This window comes from Astatotilapia calliptera, chromosome 17, assembly GCF_964374335.1.
Source record: "Astatotilapia calliptera chromosome 17, fAstCal68.1, whole genome shotgun sequence".
Taxonomy (NCBI): Eukaryota; Metazoa; Chordata; class Actinopteri; order Cichliformes; family Cichlidae; genus Astatotilapia; species Astatotilapia calliptera.
In genome coordinates, this window is record NC_137438.1 from 25,345,111 (window position 1) to 25,364,212 (window position 19,102).

At 39.0% G+C, this 19,102-nt stretch overlaps 1 protein-coding gene across 8 annotated transcripts in view; it reads right to left on the reverse strand.

Annotated features, from left to right (window-relative positions):
- The window catches only part of ppfia2 (PTPRF interacting protein alpha 2), a 189,168-nt gene that overhangs the window by 94,724 nt on the left and 75,342 nt on the right, over positions 1-19,102 (reverse strand). Inside the window, exon 1 of one of the 8 annotated variants that reach the window (XM_080291904.1) lies at positions 14,189-14,718. The exons of 6 other annotated variants lie outside the window; for them this stretch is intronic. In XM_080291904.1, the coding sequence (XP_080148030.1) occupies positions 14,189-14,269 (81 nt within the window). In that variant the 5' untranslated portion in view covers positions 14,270-14,718. Of the gene's footprint in view, positions 1-14,188; positions 14,719-19,102 lie in introns of those variants that run through there. One more of the 8 variants, XM_080291905.1, reaches the window with a different exon arrangement.

Consider the following 19,102-nt stretch of genomic DNA (forward strand, 5'->3'; position numbering starts at 1 on the left):
CACTTCATACCGGTATTTGATATAGGGGAGATGAAAAGGGGGGAAAATGCCTGATCACGAGTGGGTTGTGAATAAGTAAAAGCTACTCAATTTTTCTGAAGCATTTCTAGTTTGTTCTTTACCTGATTGTCAAACTGTGACAGCTTTTACCAGATTAGCATGTTCTGTTCTTCAGTTGAGCCATCCTCCTCAGAAATGGCCTCAGTGGAAAGGTGTGAAGAAGCCATTTTTAAGGAACCAGAACCAAAAGAAAAGACTGAGGTTTGGCAAGTTGCCCAAAAACTTTACTGAAAATCAGCAGCAACAGGTCTTATGGAGCAATGATGGAGACTCTATCATGGTTTAGGGCTGCATTTAATTATTTCAGTCATTGGCTTTCAAGCTTTTTTGCGCCATTTTTTCTAACAAACTATAAAGAAATGATTGGGTGGCTCAAGACTTTTGCACAGTGCGGTATTTAGAGCTCAAGACTGGTCGCAACAGGTAGGCCAGAAGCAGGTAGGTATAAGATCAAGACTCTGTTTTAGTTTCATAATCGTTACCGCTCTTAAAGAGACGTAAGTTGGGTGCTGATACAGGAATATACATTTCCCAAACTGAAATATGATGTTAAACTGTCAATGATTACCCAACTCAAAACGTAGCCAGTATTTCAATTTCAAGGAAATTGAAAAATCTTCCAATAAACACAGACTGATTATCATATCATTTACAGCTGGAAGCAGGAACTGGTTGTTCAAAACATGTGGAAATCTCCAAACAGTGACAGACCATACACATTAAAATGCATATATAGAGCTGGAAGGCATGCTGTAATGATTGAGCAACTGAACACAACATGTTTTTGTAATTATAATATGAAACGATGCTGGAACGGAGAAGAGTTCACTTTCTAAAACCCTCCAAAATAATTTGATTCCTCCATACCAAAAACAAGGTAGCTAATCCAATCTGCCCTAACTTTCTGTGTTAATTGCTAAGCCCCTGGTAAACTCGCTCAGGAGTTCCCCCATGTTTTGTCTGCAGGTCCTCAGCCTTATTGCCAGCTGCAACATTATACACTTTCATTAAAAATCCCAAATGGCAATATGCTCCCAGCTCACCTGCAGGGCTCTTGACACAAATGATCTTTTTAGAAAAGAAGTGACTCCAAAAATGTGGCTGTAGCTGGATTCCAGGAAAAGCAAAAAAACTAAACAAAAACACAGCAGCAGGCGACAATGTCTCTACAACCAGACATCAGATAGAAGAGCTGTGAAGATAATCAGACAATTAAGATCTCTGCTGGCTTCCTCGGAACATACACTCAGCACTCTGTGAACATGCCTTTTGGGGAAAAAAAGGCATGTTCACAGTTTTGCTGCCAGATAAACCGATGCGGTTTATCCCATGTGAGCCTCCAAGCGGCTGTATTGATTTTGCATGATGAGAGGGTGGTGGTAGCAGCAGGGAACACAGACCTATGAGCTACAGAAGCAGTGTCTCTGAGTCTAATACCTGTGCTTTTTACATGTTGCTTGATGGCTGCACAGTTATATGTAAACAGAACATGTGAGAAAGAAGAACCATTACACTCTCCAACCTTGTAAACTTAACAAAGATTGTATGTAATAGATCAGATAGATTTATTGTTACAATTCACTTCTACTTTCTTTGATTGGTTCTAACTTGTTCTAAATCAAGAAAACAAGATTAAAACTGCTGGCAGGGAAAGTAGATGACACTGATCACCTTGTTAAAATCCAATCTTATGCTGGTAGAGCTTGGTTGTGCAAAACAGCCCAGGAACTCAAGAAATAGGGCCAACACCTTTGGATGTCTCCAACCTCCACATGAGGATGTGCAGGAATATGCCCAATCAACCCCACCAAGACCCAATGGACCCGCTGCCAAAGTCTTGGTGCCAGAAAACCCACAAGCCAGATCTATTAGTCGATTAGTTGACATAATCAATGATGCGTATTGTATTGGCTAGGAAACAAGGTGTTTGATGTAGCCAAAAGGTCAGAGCTGATATGTGACCAGCAAGAAAGCAAGATCATAAAGATGTCATATGACCCCTCAAATAACTTTATAAACTGTGGCAGTGTAGTTAAAAGCCAGACGGCAGTTTGTAACAGTCCAAAAACCCTTGCAGCGTAACAGAGAAGCAAAACAGTGCATAATTAATGTTGCTGGGTTTACAGCCTGGTCATGGCATTATCAGCATGCACACACTAACACACTAACAAAGCTACACACATACTGAACAGGAAAAGACAGTCAAAGCTGGTGTAATTGAATGTAGCAGAGATTTTATTGCCACTGCATTATTCACAAAGGCCACTGCCTACTGTATCGCCTCATGTGAATGACTGTAGGGGAGATGTAATGCTGCAAAGACGCAGTGTGTGAGAAAGTAACAGACTATTTCTGAGGTCTAACACACAGCAGGCCTTTGAGAAGCTTGGGGTGAATTAATTACTTAGTAAATTGAAAACGCTAAGTCATGTGCCTCCAAATGGACTCTTGTTTTGCTCTTTAATCCAACCTGCACAGTGAAACAGAAATGTATGTTGCAATCACAGTGAAGCAAAGGAGGCTGTAAGACAAAGAGATAGAGATAGAGCTGTAGAGTTAATGACTGGATACAGGAAGACCCTTGACACCTCCCAACTATTCCCATTATGGAGCAATAAAATTAAACAGCATGGAGGACTGCTTTGTGGAATGGGTATTCCATTTCAGCTCCACAGATGATAAATTTTGATGGAGAGATGCAGGGAAAAGACAGATCATTGAGCCTAAGATACTGCAAAGGCTGAATAGAACAGCCACAGCCAGTGCAAGAATAAAATAATTTTTTTTGAATTTTTTTTGAATTGAAATTTATTTCAGTCAACAACAACAACAACAACAACAGATTATAATTTTACATAAAAGTACTCAAACAGAAACCGAAAAAGGAATAGGCTGAAGCCTTATGGCTTATACTTATCCTATCCCTTACCCCCATAGAAATAATCAAATCCTTAACCAAGAAAATAAATAGCATTGATAAATAAGTTGTATAACAGTTTGAAAAGAAATCAATGATAAATCAAGAAATTAAATCAACACAAAAAATTTTTAACAAACCAAATTTCTATAACCTTGTATAATACTAATTTTTAAAATCTTCCTGAAGAATGACAAAGAAAAACACATCTTCAGTTCATCATTAAGTCCATTCCATAATTTCACTCCCAACACTGACACACATCTATACTTAACATTGGTTCTCACTTTAGGCATTTCAAACTTATAAGACCCCCTTAAATCATATTTTCCATCTCTTAGTTGAAACATACTTAAAATACAAATTGGAACATTCTTTTTCATCACACGATATATCATTTCTAAAGTTTTAGAATATATAATGTCCATGAATTTTAACATAGATGATCCTACAAAAAACTGGTTGGTGGACTCCCTATATCCAACTTTATTTATTATTCTAATAGCTCTTTTTTGCAATTTAAATATTGAATCCAAATATGTTTTGTATGTGTTCCCCCAAATTTCTGCACAGTAGGTCATATAAGGCAAACAAAGGGAAGTATAAATAAAGGCAGTTCTTATTCAAAAAATCTCTTGTTTTATAAATAGAAATAGACTTGGATAATTTTCGTTTCACATGTTCTATGTGGGGCTTCCAACAAACTTTATCATCAATAATTACTCCTAAAAATTGTCTAATATACTCTTTCAATTTCAACATTATTTAAATTCAATTTTACTTTAATATTACTTGTGACCAAAGCTAGTAACCAACACTACAGGGCTTGTACTTTATTCAACGCTATTGGCAAAGAAATTATTCAAACTTTACTGCTTTACTCAAGCAGGCAGTTTTCTCTGTGTAAACAAACTCGACAGTGTAAGTGGAGGAACATTATTTTATCATTAAAAATAAAAATGTATTATGTACAAGTTCAGGGTGCAACAGAAGCCCATGGCTGATGCACACAAATTACAAAACTTAGATTTTCTGTAAGCATCAGCACTATGATAACCTAAAGCAGGTGGCAGCCTTTTCTGTAATTACAGACCTCTTAATTGCTGCCCATGCCTTCAGTTTGCTTAGTGCTCCAAATACACGTCTCATATATTGCCCACTTACAGCTGGAGAGTTGGCCTGGAGATAAGGGAGCAAGTTAGATGACAGCTCTGACAAATATGCTGACGACGTCGCTTTTTATGTGCATTATGGAACAGGGGCTGCAAGTGCGTATGGGAAGAAGAGAGGAGGATTAAAATATGGATGAAAAAAAAAAACTACTGGATATCAGGCAATTTGGATGGAAATGACACATTCATCAATGGCTGAATGAGCATGTAGTGAAGTGGTGTTTCTCTTACTCCTTTAAAAATAAAAAAATCCCACTTAAAAAGTATTCAGATATTTTAATCCCTTCACATACTCAGTACATACTTAAAAGTTCCATTTCTTATTTATTTATTTTAACTTTATCTGTCTTATTACACTAAAAGTGAATCAAAATTTCTTTGGTCCACCTCCGGGACCATCTTTAAAGTGGACAAAACTATTTTTTCAGGTTTTCTGCCATATATATCCTGTTACAGTCTTTGGCTATATTTTATTTTAGCAACCAACGTCTTTTAAAATCCAAATCCCTCTAGTAGAGCCCAAGAGTAGTAATAAGGAGCTGGAAATGAATATAACAAGTTCACTTTAACACTTAAAAATCTGCAGGAGGCCCATAAATTCAAAATTCAAATTCAAATTTTATTTGTCACGTACACAGTCATACACAGTACGATATGTAGTGAAATGCTTGGACAACTGCTCGTGACCTAAAGAAAACAAAAAAGGAAAAGGCTATGAATAAGACAGGAAATAAATATGAAAAATTAAAAAGGGTAAATTTAACTAGGAAGGAATAAAATATAAATTAAGGTTAAAAATGAAATAACTGTACAACACAAATTAGAATGAAGGGTAAATTTAACTGGGAAGAATAAGATAAAATATATAAATTAAAGTTGAAAATAAAATAACTGTACAACAAAATACACAATACACAATATAGAACTATATAAGAATGTATGAAGGAATCTAAATATAAATAAATATATACACAATAACAGCAGCTGTACAAGTATTAACTGGAAATGAAGAATATAGTGACCAGTGTTGTGCAAAACCAAAGTCCAGAAAGTCCAGTGTGTGTGTAAGAACCATATGTGTGGGTCAGTACTGTGTGGTGGTGTGATTGAGAGACCGTATCGCCTGCGGGAAGAAGCTCCTCCTCAGTCTCTGTGTTGGTCTTCAGGGAGCGGAATCGCTTTCCTGACCTCAGCAGAGAGAACAGTCTGTTGTTGGGATGGCTGAGGTCCTTCACGATCTTCCTGGCCTTGGTCCAGCACCGCCTGCTGTAGATTGAGTGCAGGTCAGGGAGCTCGGAGTGGATGGTGCGCTCAGCTGACCGCACAACCCTCTGTAGAGCTCGTCTGTCCTGCATGGTGCTGTTCCCGAACCAGGTTAAGATGTTTCCCGTCAGGATGCTCTCTATGGTGCACGAGTAAAAGTTCCTGAGCACCTTGGAGGGCAGTTGGAAGTCTCTCAAGCGTCTGAGGTGGTAGAGACGCTGTCGTGCCTTTTTCACCACGGTGTTGATGTGACAGGACCATGACAGGTCCTGCGTGATGTGAACTCCGAGGTATTTGAAGCTGTCCACTCTCTCCACTGGGCACTTGTTGATGACGGCGGTCTGGTAGTTCCTCTCCTAGTTTTTTTATATATACTTTTTCTCCATAGAAAAAGTATATATATATATCAGTCCTGCTTTGATTCAAGCCTAGTAAATAAACGCACGGCTTTATATTCTGTCAAGAAACCCACAGGAAATGTCACCTTTCAAGTCCACAGTGCTGGATAAATGAGATCAAACTGCTGCACAGAGCTAGGCAAATAGTTGCACCATAATTGCGTCAATGAAGAGTGAGGTTATTGCCATGCTAGAGTCTATTGAAGTGAAGTGAGTGGCTTGGCCCGAGTGTGCTCCCAACTCCACTTTAAAATCTCTGTGGGATCTATTATGGATCTGCGTGCATGTGTGTGAAAGTCTGTGAAGGTACTAGCTCTGTAATGCATCAAATACGCTTTACTGTTCAACATGTGTAGCCGACGATACGGCAGAAGATTAAAGGATGATGTGCAATAAAGAGAGAAAGACATCACAGCATCGCATTAAAGGATAAATGATACTGGAAATATTATACATAGGCCATTTTGTTACAGACTAAACATCCCATTAAGGGACTAACCAGTGATTAAGCCCATCATTCCATTCATCACTGCTTTAAAATCCCTTTCCCCAATTGTTTGTATTGAAAGGAAAAAAATTCAGGACATGGACAAAACAAAACATTAAATCATTTCCTAAAGCATTACTCAGATAATTAACAGGTTTTAAGAGGCTTTTTTTTGGGTATCTTATGCAAATCAATATAGCACATGACAAAGAAACAACCATTTGAATATGTTGGCAGTTTTTTTTTAAATAAGAAAATTAGAAACTAGTTTAAATGTTATCATGTTTCTTTTACCAGTTACCATTTATGAAATACGGTAATAATCCAAATGAACAAATATATAATTGGTTATTTTTAAAATATTACAATTTTGTCATACAGGATTTTTGTGTGACCAAAAATAACACAAATGTAAGAATACAACAGCAAGTTTGGGTATCTTAAGAATGGCCTTTTCACAGACCTTCTCCCAGGAATCTTAAATCCCCAGACCCATTTTAGTCTTTAGTGCTTCCCCCAAGCAGCCATGTCAGCAAAATCCATAAATCAGATGGCAGGTGTTAGGTCGAACATTGCTCTGTTTTACTCATTTTTAAATGCCACTGGAAAAATTTACTACACTGGAAAGAAAATATTTTATGAAGACAAGTTTTAGGCAAGTTTTTTTCTGCATAACTGTTAGATTGGCTAAAGTAAAGTCTCAGTACTAGTTAGTTTGGGCTAAAAATATTATTATTAAATAATATATTTAATTTATATTTAAATACATACTTGTATTTAAATATAAAACTCAATTTTCACATTTGGATAATCTTTTTCCTTTAAATATAAATATATACCATCTCAGAGCATGAGCCCATGACATCTCTCTCCCTGTCAGTGGTCATCACGCTTCACCTCATTGTTGCTAATGAGCGATTTTATCATCTGGAATCAGCACTTTCCAGAACAAGCCCTAGTACCTAGCAAAAATCTATGGACACTTCTGCTGTGTAATTTCGCTCTTGTGCCCATTGTTATTCCACTGTTCTTGCTGTCTGGGAAGAACAGGTGCTGTGGAACTAGAATAAAAATAATAGACATTGTTTCGCTCTCAGTGATCACTTAACATGCAAATACATTCAAAAATTCACAGCACATATATTATCTTCAACTTATATGCATGGTGATTTGGCAGAAAATGCTGCATTTAGTGATTTGTTTCCCCCTATTTAAATAAGCGCTTTGCAAAACATCTAATTGAATTTCGGCTGTAACTGGGAGTGAGGCACACCTCCCTCTGCATCAGCGCAGCCCGTAGAGTTTGTGCATTTCGCAGAACTGATTCGTTGCTTGTATATTTATCTTATGCATAGGGTTTTTGTCAGATAACCCTGCAGCTATAACATCTCTGTTAAGACTGAGGCTAAAATTGCCCGCTACAATCTTTCTACGTTCGCCGTAGAAAGATTGCTGAAATTGGCTATTTGGTTTTTTTTATCTTGACACTACAATTTCCGGAATAACTACACTGTCAACAACAAGGTGGAGGATGAATGTTTATTTGCATACTGGCACATGAATACAATCTTTTTCTCCTGTCTCTTGTATGCACACACAAGCACACACCCTGGTATACAGGGACCTCTTGCTTTCGAAAGCATACTCATCCTTTTAATCGGTCTGGAATCCATCAAAGTGGGTCAAACTCCCTTCCCCATCTGCCCGGGCCAGATTTTAAATGCACGAGGGCTGATTAAAAAAAGACCAAGAAAATAGGGCAAACGCCTACAACACACAAACACATACGCATGCACACGTATACGTATCACTTGGGAGACCAGCGGCGGGAATGGGATACCAAAGGGAGGAGCGTGCTTGTGATTGTGTGTTGGTAAGGATATTGAGGGCATTTGTAAGCAGTTACTATGTGCAGTGTAACAAATGAAAGGTCAAGATTTGAGTCTGTCGGCCGTGTGTTAATTTGTCATTTTTGTGCTAATTTGCAAACGGCCACCTTTTGTTGATCCATCAACGCTGAATAACACGACGCAGAGAGGGTGGAGCACACAGAAAGGGGAGGGGGAGTGTGTGGCAGGGTGCTGGGTAAGACAGCTGTGATGATAAGCTCGCTTCCACAGCTGGGTGTTGTTACTGTGTGAGCGCATTTGTACTTGTGTACGCGTGTCTGCTGTACGCCTGACTGACAAGACTGTGTAGTTCACATGCATTGGTGGAGTCTGTTTCTTCGCAGTCTTGCGTGTATTAATGTATGACTACATCTGCACACATGGTGAAAATTCAGCTCAAAACAAAAACTGACAGAAACAGCTGCAGAAATGTTCCAGATAATCAGGCAAGCACAGTTCTCAAATCTCCCTCGGGATCAACCTGCAGGACTGTCCAGGTGTCATATGACGTGTAGCGTCTCCACATCTGCACTGGTGAATGTGCAGCAGTCATAAGACGGGATGGGGTTCTGTATTTAACCTGTCATCGCGGTGCACGGACGGGGATCCCCAAGATTACGTTTTGACATTTCCATATTACCCTGAAATATGTTATTCAATTATAAACGTTAGAAACATGAAAAGATTTTTTTCAGTCTAAAAATGTAAATGTTCAATTAAATGTATTTAATTGAACAACCGAGAGCCAAGAAAACTGCAATGATCATTTTGTTATCCACTATACTGACTACATTTTTCTTTATATTATTTTATAAATGAAGGTCACAAACAAACTTCTTTACTGGCAACTACAGGACATGTCAGCAGCACTCAGTTTGTGCTATGGTAGATTGCGTGCACAGGAGAAACTGGAAGTTGAGCCATTGGCATCCTGAGCAACGAGGAATAAGTGTTTACTTGTCACTCAAACTGCTGTCTGGTGTCTCGCTATGAGTCATCCCATCTTGAGGCTCTTTCTGTACTCCTTGAGCCTGTTTGGGCTGGAGAGAGTGCTCGCTTGAGAATGCACATTAGTTAGCACTGATTAACGCATCTGAAGATGTGAAATGGAACAAGAGGCACTGTGTCATGTCTGCATTCAGCTTTAGTAGTAGAGAAAAGAATTTTTATCAGGACATCAGTACAAACATCCCTCCTTGGCGTTAAGCACCATAATGAGAAGAAGCACTTTTTAATCAGCGTATACAGCCACGTTGCATCTTTTCTGTCAAGCCCTGAACGTGAACCCTCAGTCAGACAGTCGGAAGTGGAAACCAGTAGCAGCACAGCTCTAGCAGTTTAATTAAGTGAGGTTGGCCTAGGCTGTGGCTCTGCTTACAAACAAAGCACAGGCGACAGATGCTTATAGGCAAACCCAAACAGAAGCTTTTTAGCCAAATTCCCCCTGTGGCCATGCTGCTATAAACCTCCCAAATGCCAGCTCGCTGCAGAAGAGAGGATTATTTTGAAGGAGACCAGTGAGTAGCAGCTCATTTTCTTCCTCTCTTCTTTAACAGCAACCGAATATTTTAGAAAAACAAACAAACAAAAAAAAAAGGGGGTCGGTGAAACATATCTGACAATCTGTTCAAAATTTCACTGCCAATTTTGCTTAAGCCCTGATTAGACTAAGAAGTCAGTGTTACTTCCTTCTTGTTATCCATTTTATAATAGTTTATCCTACACTAGGAGCTTCTTTCTGCAATGTTGCTAGAGGTGTAAAGCTGCAGAGGCCATATGGAAGACAATGCACTCTAGACTGTGGGGGAAAGGGAGGCTTTTAAGCAAAGACACTCCAGCTGTAGCTACTAATCACACGAAACACTAATTTGAAAACCAAGGACAAATCCCGGGGAACAATTATGTATAATTTATTAGATAGCTCAGCCCTGACAAACTGTTTGGCGGGGTATTGTAGAGTAGCAACAACCAAATATTAAATACAAGGACACAGACAAATCAACTAATAATAATGAAGGATTGAGCTAAATTTGACTTGACTGTAAAGTGACACTTGCACAAAATTGGAAATATTAGGAGATTATAATTGTTTAATCTAGACTTAATATTCTTTTTTTTATTATTATCTGCCATATGTATACTGTTACAATAGTAGATCCTCATGTAAAGAAGTTTAAAATACTATGAGTGATCCCTGTGAGCCCGAAGCTCAGGATTTAAAATGCCATTGCCATTTTTGTCTACTTTTGGATCTTTATGATGTCAGTAAGAAAGGATTTCCTTATATGGTGTAAAGACAGATGAACTAAAACAGCTTTTGTATGAACTGATCGGCTGCACCAAGGTAGGAGATAAATAAAGATTTAACCATGAATCCAGCAAAATGATCCCAGTAGAGTGTGGAAACACAAATATGTAAGTAGAAGTGAGAATATTAGCCCTCCCTTTAAACTTTTACACTCTGTAAGATTATTTCACAAAGGTTTAAAATCTGCAAGTGCTTTCCCCTCTCCAGAGAAACCGCCCAGGGACAAGAACCATTGTGTGTATTGTTTGTCTAACCAGCTCTTAGTAGTACAACTCTTTAAAAGTGTTACATGATGACACTACAAGAGCACTTCCTGCAGAATTTCTGCCACTTGAAAGAGAATCATGACTAAAAATCTACAGCAAACTAAGTAATAATGCCCAAAGGGTTCGGAGCACTGCCAGCAAGTCTTCCCCTCATGGGAGGGTTTCCATAAATATGAACACTCCAGCACAGCAAACAGTCAAAAGGCAGAGAGAGGTAGTTGCGTCACTCCTCTGTGTCACCTTGTCGCACAGTAGAAGTAGCACGTCAAAAGAGGTTATTTTACACCACAAGCTCAACATGCATTTTAGTCACACTTGAAACCAAAGGATAACAGCCTGCTGGTCAATCCACAATCTGATATAGCTGTATTGGAGTGATACCTACAACATAATGATGATGCTCCAGACCATCACTGCAACCAGTTATGTTAATGCCATATCATGGCTTTGTGGTTTGGGGGAATACACATATTTCAGGGCTTTCTGGTAGAAAGTCTTTTTAGCGGTGGACAGCATTGTGAAAGGATCTATGCAACTCAACCCAAGCTATTTTATCTAATCGTTACAGCGACCTGTCCAGGATGTACCCTGCCTCTCGCCCTATGACAGCTGGGATAGGCTCCAGCGCCCCCCGCGACCCTGAAAAGGATAAGCGGAAGCGAATGAATGAATGAATGGTTACAGCGTACAGATAAGAAATTTAACTTGAACTTCTAACTTAAGCATTTTTCCTCCTGCATCCCCATATGGAAAAGATATATATAAATCTTAGTAAGTTTGTATCTGTCTTGTGTGAAACTTGTATGAAAAGCATACAAGGGTGAAAACAGATATAAGATCCCTTGAAAAATTATATAATGAAACTTGTATGTTTTGGATACTTACTAAAACAATATATGAAAGTAATGAGAAAGTGGCCACTTTCATGAGTAAATCATATAAGTTTTTACTATTTCTTTTCCATATGGGTGTGCATACAGGTCCACATCCAGTCATGTTTATGGTTGTGAAACACTGAATGATCTTTATGGACTGTAAAATCTGATTAGTTCCCAGAACATAAAAAAAAGTATGCAAACTCGTCTCAAAGAAAAAAAAAAAAAATTCTTCATTTCTCTAATATCAACGAGAAGTTGATGGTGCAGATTCTTGTTCCCCTGCACTGAATGATCACAATGATCCCTTAAAATGTACCACTTTAAAACTGCCATTAGTTTTTAACCAAATCTTAGCAAAACTGATGGCTGTTTACGGAGCCCCGCAAGGGACATGGGAGAGAAAAAAAAATGAAGATGAACTTTTGCGAAAAGTAACTCGGGATCTTGCAAAGGTTAATCGTTTTTTTTTTTCCCTCCCATGTCCCTTGCGGGGCTCCGTTGCTGTCACATGCAAATCCGTACAAAAGACTGCTACAAAAATAACTTTGTTAGTACTGTATTCTTGAAATTTTAACTTTAAAGCTGAAAAGAAATGTCTTTTTGCAGGGGACTTTCATGAAATAGGCATGTTAAAATTATCAGACTGGCAGTGTTTGTGGACTGTTTCGCACAGAACCACCATGCCTGAACATAACCTCCTGAAGTAATTAGCATAGCTGTAGACTTTTCATCTTGTTTTTAGTGCATCACATTTGAATTCTAGGCCAACTGGAATGCTATAAGCCAAGGTTAACCACAAAACTGCAGGTGAGAAAAGATGCTCCTTCATTCTACCCGATGTCTTATGTTAATGTGCCACCTCTGCTTGCTTTTGTGCCTGGCAGTGCATACTAAAGAAACTGAATAACTTCATCACCCTGATGGAGCGGCTGAAGCTTCAAAAGGCACCTACTTTGCAATTTAATTTGCCCCAACTGATTTATAATTGCAAACTAGGAAGGGCAATCTGATGAAATGAATATCATTAGTAGATGGTAAACAATTTGACAGGAAATGTTTTAAGTGTTTAAATGACTGTACTGAGAAAGCACTGGTATGGATCAGTGCAGTGACATTATATCACCCCAAGAGTGGAAGAAAAAGACTTGTGAGCAGCCCAATAGTGGCGTGTCCTTCGATTAATTTATACGGGGACTTCCTGGGACTATAATCTGTAATCTATGGTCCTTTTGATTTTGCAGTATCAGAGGAGCTTCTTCCAACAGGTATGAGCCCTCCAGGGAGCCTTTCTTCACTAATGATTTGACATGAAAAGGCAAAGCTGAGGTTATGACAAACACAGAAGGGGGAAAATCTTCAAATGGTAAAGTCACAGTGGCTCAGTAGTTAGAGGGCATATGATATCCGAGGAAATGATTTAAGAGGCAGAGATAATGACGCTCTGCTTGCTTACCATAAAAACAAAGTGATCTAAAATTTCACAACAAGAGTAAAGCAACACAAGAGCAAAGGGATGAGACAGTCTGGTCTCTTGCCAGCCCAGATTGCGATTTGATTGATGGGCTTATGAGGCAGGTGTATTTCTAAATGTATATGTCGTCCAAAACTGAACTCCCCTCAGCACTTCTTCTCACTTGAAACGCAACCCGCAAACCACTTTCCACACTTACGAAACCATGCTGACTGCACCTGGCTGCAAAAATTTCCAATCATCATCACCTTTTCCTCCCCTTTTATGCTACAAAGACAACCAGCAGGCGCTCAAAGACTGATATGAAAAATGATACAGTCTCACTCACTTCCCTTCTTCCTTCCACCCACAATAAAACAGAAAGTACTGGCTTGGTTACAGGAGTAACACGCACTCGATCAATATCCACCAACACTGCTTCCTTGCATGCACGCATGGGCTCTGTGCAGAGCTGAATTATTATGCAGGGGGTGGTGGTGTATGTGTGTGTGTGTGTGTGGGGGGGGGGGGGGGGCACAATAATCAATGTAGGGCACTGTGCACATATGTCCCTATTTCTCTTCAAACCAAACGTGGGCGGATCATGAATCATTAAAAATCATTATACAGATTTATATGAACTCTGAATTGCAGTTTCACACAATCCAACTGTCAGATGATTTATTCATCAAGAGAAAGTGTGAAGATGTTTTGCACTATTCTCCTTTAAGATCTTAGACAAGTTATTGCCAAATTATTCTTTGGGAAATTCGAGTATAGAGAATTTTGGCCAAGATCTCTCAAAATCCAAAACAAATCCAAAACACAGCACTTTGCAATGTAAGCACACAATACAAAGTCGTGGAAAACAAAGGGTTGAGTTTACCGAGGGGATTCTGAGGGGCTCTGCACGCAGATAGGAAACACCCAACATCCACTGTTCCGCAGAAAATCAGTCTACAATTTACCATAATAAAAGCCACAAGGCACTCAAAACAAGGAAAAAAAATACTGTCAACACAAATAGACAAAAACAAGCAGCTGATATTTCAGTAAACAAAACAAGCAAAAGGTGGACTGAAGACGAGCAGTTAACTTGCCTGGAACGTGTAAAACCTCGTCCCGTTCGGTGGATGCACCTTGGGGGAGTTGGTCCCCGTACTCATGTCTGAGAAAATCATAATCCCTTTGATGGGCAAACAATCCACAGCTGATTCTTTAATTAAAAAATATTAAACTAAGCTCATATGCGTCACAGAGACTGTAAAACGATCCGAGGCGAGGACTCGGATCAGCCCCTGACCCGGCTCTGCGCTCCCGGCATCAGAAGGTGGAGCGCTCCGGTACGACGCGTAACGCTCCGGGGAGAAGGACAACCGGGACAATTAAAGTGAAAACGAGTCAGCTCTCTTCACTGGTCTTCTTGCACGTCCCCACTCGCATGCGGTATATTAGTCTGTATCCTTTAGCGATCTGAACTGAGAGTAAACCCCGGCAGCTCCATAGTCTCTCCACGCCCGCCGCAAGCAGCTCTGCTGGCTGCTCAGATGGGTCGCTCTGTGCACGGATTACTGCCTCCCTCCTCCTCTGGCTTCACCAATAATCAGTCAGAGCATCACAGCGAGGCTCAGCCAACAACATACCGGGTGCCTAAATTGGCAGCAGAGACACACGTTCGCTCTGTTTGTACACTGTAAAAATGGCCTTTTGTTACAGTCATTTCAACTTATTTTCATTTCTTTTTTCCTTTTTTAAGGCGGATAAAACAAAATGGGACAAGAATGTGTAGACTATTGTGTTTTCTTGTACTAATTTAAAAGATAAATTAAAAGAAAAAAACATGTAAATAAATATTTCCAGCGAATACATTTTTAGATGACAGTTTTTTTAAAAGCTGTTTTAGAAAAAAAACCCTCAATGCTTGCTTTGTGGTAGTACCGTTTACTTGCGCAATTTCTAAAAAGTAGAGTAAACTCTTACTAGGTTGTCAACGCCTTTTTTTGGAGTGTACTGTAGCTCCGTATTGATTGGAGGAGCAGAAGGATGCTTAAATTACTCAAATGAGGCAATCGTTTTCTGTGTGACAACAGGAGAAGCTATCACTGTCTAAAACATGCTGTCTGGATGGCGTGCTGTGCTCACTCAGTGGGAGAAAGATGGCCGTTTCAGGTGAATAATGGCTTAAGCGTTTAAGACAACTTCAATCTGCAGGGTGTTGCAACGATGTTGTTTAGTATCAAAGACACCAGCAGACAAAAATATGTTTCGTGCACTGGTCATTTTTAGATTATTTTTCTTAGATAATAAGATTAATTTCAGAGTAATGGTCAAAATAAACATGCACAGTAGGTTTTTATTGAACTACTACTCCATTGGATATTTATGAGAGGATACCCCATTTACATCAGAAATACTAAAAAGTAATTATCAACTGGGAAAGTATCAGTTACTTACAGTAAACTTTATGTATTTAATTTAGGCTTTTAATGCTTTTCTTAAAATGATATTTTACTATGTACTGTTGAGCCAGAAGTCTTCACCTAAAGGAGGGGTGAGGAACTCCATGCCGTGAGGTGCAGGTTTTTGATCTCACCCAGGGTCAACACACCTGAATCAAATGATTAGTTCATTTCCAGGCCTTTGGAGAACTTCAAGACATGTTGAGGAGGTAATTTAGCCATTTAAATCAGCTGTGCTGGATCAAGGACATCTAAAACCTGCAGAACACCGGCCCTTGGTCATGTATCATTCAGAGGCAGATAAACAAATTTCTATAAACATGGAAAATTTGGTTGTTTTTTTGTCTTATGTGACGTTTAACTCCAATGTGCCAACAAAACGGCCTCAGTATAGGCTTCTATACTGAGATTTCTTTGTACTTAAAAAAAAGAAGCATATTTATGCATAAACATTCAGGAAACTTTGGGATTGATGGCATCCTTTAGTTACACATTTTACCCTCTTTGACTGTATTGTCTTCCTATAAGCCTGCTGTGCTATTAGTGTCATTCACATGATGGATTAGACATAGAAGTCTTTCACCTTCGCCTTAAATGTGCCGTTCTCGTTAGTTTTTTTCCCCTGTTCAGCATTCAGTTGATACATTTCACTTTAAACACTAAATTGTCTGAACTAAACAAATGTACAAGTGCACCTCATTATTGCCATTTACATTTTTAAGCAGATACACAATGACTCTTAGCCTTTTTTTCTCAGGTCTCTATCAATTATCGGGTTGTTTCAGAAACAATTCCACACTTTTACCATCTCTTTCTTTAGAAATGCTAATGCAGATGCAATGTTTCTATGGAAAAAAGGACTCATTCATTCTTTTATCACATGAAAAAAAAAAAAAAGAGAGAAGCATTTCTGCTCTAACAAACTTCCAACCAGGGGTGACGTGTATCCAGTTTTCATTCAATTTTCTCTCATCAAGTGACCTTTTCATGAGATGAATCCACTTTATTGAATGGTTTAATTCAATTCACTGTCCGGGCTCCTTTATTTCTTTTCATGGAACTACATGCCAGCATTCAAGTTAACATTTTGTATCTCAGACTATCATAATTGGATCCACAAGAATAGTGTTAAGCTGTTATTGAGATAGCAAATCTAGTTTAGTCAGTACAGGAAATACCCAAGCAGTTCATGGTGTGTTCCACAGTTCGGTGAGCTCCGTGAAGCTGAGTGGGATGAACTCACTGGTGTCCTCACACCCGACAGAGGGATTTGGTTCTGGGAGACATCAAAGTATTTGCTCTTGACATAGCAGGTTAACAGCATTTCCAGCAGTGGAGCAGCAGATCTCATTTAGCAGACTGAGCTGAGTCTGCACCCCTGAACTGCTTCTCAAAACTCACCCTCAGCACTGTAGCACAATACCACATATTCACTGTGAGCTTGACTTTACATTTGAAATCATAACGTAAGATTAGACGCTTTTAGAATATAATCAAGATGGAGACATTTTAAAAGAGACACACATTATTAGCTGTGTGGTGTCAGTATACCTTCTGACTTCTTATTATAGTAAAGACACAGGTAAATGTATTTATTTATTTTTTGGCTTACTGTATCGATAACAATCAATTAAATCAATAACCCCCATCTGCTTGAGTCTGCATGCCAAATATCCTTGGAAAAGATGCTAACTCCAAATTGCTCTCCAATGCATCCAATGGAGTATGAATGTGAATGACTGTGAATGCTAGATAGAAAAAACTTACATAGAAAGAGCATAGAAAAAAGTGCTTGTATTGATGTGTGAATAAGGAGTTGAAGTTGCTTAATTTTTAGCCAGCAATGAAGGCATTTAAGATGTTGACGTGCAAGAGTGCTGTTATAAACTCCTACTGCATAGTAGGATTGTGGACATGCAGCACCTTTGCCATCACGGGTTACTAAGCCCTCCTGCACATTAGTCACATAAAAAGACCTGTCAGTGTGCTGCAGTCCACTGGACTCTGACGTCATTGTACAGATGTGTGGTGGGCATGGCTTAGCGCTTCCTAGTGCTGATTGGATGGAGCCTCTCAATCCTCTCTGTGTTTTCTCCAGCTCTGATCAGCACTGTTCTTTGTCTTTCAGCATTTCCAAAGCTGCCAAAGCATTGCACCTGGGAAATTATATTTGAGACAAAAGGGTGGTTCTGTTAATATTAGAGTTAATTTACAAAAATCTATCAAGATAGGGTTTTAGATAAAAAATCTGATTCAAAACGTATTTTTAGAGCGACATTTTTTTTTTTTTTTTTTACACAGGATCCCCACAGAGGAAACCTCAAAGACACAAACACCCTGTTCATTAAATCCACACCTGAGTGAGTATGTGGGTTTATAGTCAAGTGCCTGCATGCTTTCAAGCATTCCTGTATATCTTCTCTAATGCATGCATCCCCATTTCCATCTAAATCCCTTAAGAAGAAAAACACACAGCCTCATGTCATCAAAGAGCTCAAACAAATTGATTTTTGGTTTGAAAGGCCTAATCTGTGAGGCCAGCTACAGCCTTCTGATAGAAATATCACATAACAGAAGTGATAATAAATTAGGAAATAAGAGGCATGTGTATTTCTGCCAAGCACAGATAATGGGCATTTAGGTAGGAATGTAGGATGCTGTTTTGAGAGGTCTTGCTGAACACAAAACATGTCCATATGACCCACAGCAATAATCGTGGGAGTGTGAGGCCACAAATTTATACTAGCAGGGCACTTGCAACCTCAGGACATGCATGTAAATCACACATTTTAATTTCTTCTGCATGTGTGTGTGTCTGCAACACATACTGTGAGCTTGTTAGAGCATTGTACTACAAGCTTGTTTGGTCACAAAACCACTTAAACTGCAAATCGGCTGCAAAAAAAAGGAGGGGAAAAGAGAGACAATTTGTGCATAGGCAATGAGGATTTGGCAACTGCAATTTCATTGTGTAAGATGCTGTAAGGAGAAAGGACAGCTTTAACAAAAGAGGTGGCCTTGTGCAGCTTTGACTAAATTGTTATATGTAGAAAAAATGCAAATCATACTGCACCTAATCGTATCGTGATGTGTTGTGGTGAACACAACAAATGAACTTGTTGCATGAAATACTCAAAATCTGCCATGAGGTGCATAGGAGGTGACAGAAAGGAATATGATAAAATACATAAAGGAAGCAAATATGGAGACTTTAAACTGCTATTTAATAGCAGTTATTTCAGTAGCTGATCACATTATTTAGTGCTGCATAGACATACATGCAAAAGTATAGTAGTAAGTAGTCTGAAGTAATAGTCCTCCAGGCTTTCTGGAAGTCGTTCAAAGTTTTTCTTTGGACATTGGCTGCCACCCCTGTGGCTTGTCATGTCTTCACAATGTTGTGCTGTGGACATTTATGTGCTTTTTTGTGCAGAGGAGTTTTTTTTGTTTCCTGTTCTCATGCTGTCCTACCATGGAAGCATAGCATGAGTAGGGGTCTCTTTTTTTTTTTTCCTCTTGTACTTTTCCCATTGTAGTGTACATTTCAATGTTTTT